Source organism: Arachis ipaensis, chromosome B07 (genome assembly GCF_000816755.2).
Source record: "Arachis ipaensis cultivar K30076 chromosome B07, Araip1.1, whole genome shotgun sequence".
In the NCBI taxonomy this organism is placed as follows: domain Eukaryota; kingdom Viridiplantae; phylum Streptophyta; class Magnoliopsida; order Fabales; family Fabaceae; genus Arachis; species Arachis ipaensis.
Window position 1 is genome coordinate 122166722 of NC_029791.2, and position 2385 is coordinate 122169106.

The 2385-nt window shown below is 45.3% G+C and overlaps 1 protein-coding gene across 1 annotated transcript in view; it reads right to left on the minus strand.

The window, feature by feature from the left end:
- Positions 456-2385, minus strand: part of LOC107606190 (serine/threonine-protein kinase-like protein At1g28390) — a 2329-nt gene continuing 399 nt past the window's right edge. Inside the window, 1 exon segment of the mRNA XM_016308193.2 lies at positions 456-2385. This exon segment is cut by the window's right edge and continues 10 nt beyond it. Within this exon segment, the coding sequence (XP_016163679.1) occupies positions 981-2385 (1405 nt within the window). The 3' untranslated portion in view covers positions 456-980.

Below are 2385 nucleotides of genomic sequence, written 5' to 3' on the forward strand. Positions count from 1 at the left end.
TATTTCAGTTATTTTAACAGTAGATTTTAATTAATATATATTATATATATTTTTTATAATTTAAATCAACGGTTAAAACAACTTAAATACTAATATTTCCGGTAAATTTAAAACTCTTCCGTAAGTATTATTCAATATAATGTCCATAATAATCCAAAATGCATTAAATGTCTGTTAGATTCAGCCATCACATAACCAAAACGCAGATAACTAATAACAACCAGAAGCTCATCACTCTATATGTCTCTATGCACTTGCTCTCTGTGGCAACCACAACTATTTGCTGAAAAACAAGCTAAGCTATAAATGCTTCATATCTGTATCGTGTGTGTATTCATGCTGCCTCTTGTCATACCACATCTTTAACTTTCTAGTATTGAATTTTGATCTTTTTATTGATAAAATGTGAAGTACTTCTACATAACATAGATTTAAGAGTACAGGATAAGTGTGAATCATTTAATGCCTTTGTTGTCTATTCTCTATCTTCTTTTTTTCTGAAAAAAAAAAAAAAAGTACTACTAGCGAAGCAATAAATGTTCACAAATATTCTATCCATCCCAAAGCTAAGTTGAACCCCTTTTTTTTTCGGGACCTAAAGTTGAAAAAAAAGGATAACAGCATAAATGGCTAAGTTCTTAGGCAAGAACATTAAAGGATTAAGATAGAAAAATTTGTGTAAGTGCTACAAATTTATAGTACAAATATGGTTAAGACTTAAGACAACCCATTTGGACACTTCTTCAAGGCCTAGTCCGAATTGTGTAAAACATTCATCTGCCCCCTCCTCCAAAAACCTTGGATAATACAATAACAATTTCTAATAATATTCAATAAGCCCTTGAATTTTGTTGAAGAGCTTATCACTCTAAAGAATGGTTTATATCCTTGAAGCTCCTAACACATGGAATTCCACATGCTTGCGCTTTGTTGCAATAACGCAACCATTCAAAAACCTTCACTAATTATCCACAGTTAAATTAATTAATTCCAACAGAATTAACTAACGGTTTCTCAAGCAGTTTTTTTTCCAACTTATCCGTAATGACCCACTTAGACGACATTGCCGTTTCTAACGAATGTATTGGATCACTTTCATAATAATGTGATGATAAACGAGAAGAACCTTGCAACACCCCCATGGACCTAGACTTGTTCAGCTTCGACCTTCTCCTCACGAAACCCGACCCGTTTTGTTGCGACCGCGAACTTCCCGAATCCGAATTTACTTTCAGAGAACCCGCACCAATTGACTTTGACCTCACTACATGATTGGATGAGGGTCTACCATAATACTCTGCACCCGTCACATTGGATACCTTCCTGTTCTTCCTTCTACTCGCACCACCCTTCGCCGCTCTCACTACCTCCTCCTCACTCCTATGGTAATAACTGTCACACTCACGTGCTTCCCATTCTAACCGTTTCTCACTCTCCACGCGCCTCACGCGCCACCTCAATCCACTCCATATCGGCGCCGCCCGCATTCTCTTCCTTGCAATCTTCAAGCACTGCACAACCTCCTCCATCGACGGCCTCTTCTCCGCCGTGGACCTCACGCACATGGCCGCCATCACCGCCACCATCCGAACCACCTCTTTATCCGACGGCACTCCGATCCGCCTGTCGCAAATGACGGCGAACTCTCCTCTCTTAATCAACGGCACTGCCCAGTCGACCACCGACGGTGGACTGAAGTTCACGTCGATGGCGTTCCTGCCGCTGAGAATCTCTAACAGCAAGATCCCGAAGCTGAAGACGTCGCTCTTAGCGCTCAGATCCTCGGGCGCAAGATAGCAAGGATCAAGGTACCCTAACGTGCCAGCTGGCGGTGTGCACTTCACGCGCACGTCCTCCACGTGTCCTCTCAGCGCGAGCCCAAAGTCTCCGAGCCTCGCGTTCCACGCTCCGTCGATGAGAACGTTGGAAGATTTAATGTCTCTGTGAATCACCGGAGGGTTTGATGTGTGAAGCGCGTGAACCGCCTTCGCGATTTGAAGTGCGAGCCGGACGCGTGCGGTCCAACCGGGCGGTCGGACCGGCGAGTGGAGGAGGTCGTGGAGGGAGCCGTTCGGCATGTACTCGACGACGATGAGCTTGCCGCCGTTGCTTGGATCGGTGCAGAATCCGATGAGGTTCACTAGCCGGCGGGGGCTAAAGACGCGTGAGAGGATCTCGATCTCGTTCTCCGCCGGGCTGGTGCAGTTGCCGCAACCGGTGCAAGATGCTGCGGCGGTACTTTGGTGACGGCGTGATGATGGTTTGGCGTGCTTGGTTTTCTTGACGGCGGCGATGAGCTTGCCGCCGTCGAGTGTGGCTTTGTAGACGCTGCCGTGGCTGCCTTTGCCGAGGAAGGTATCGGCGGAGAAGGTTTTAGTGGCGGCG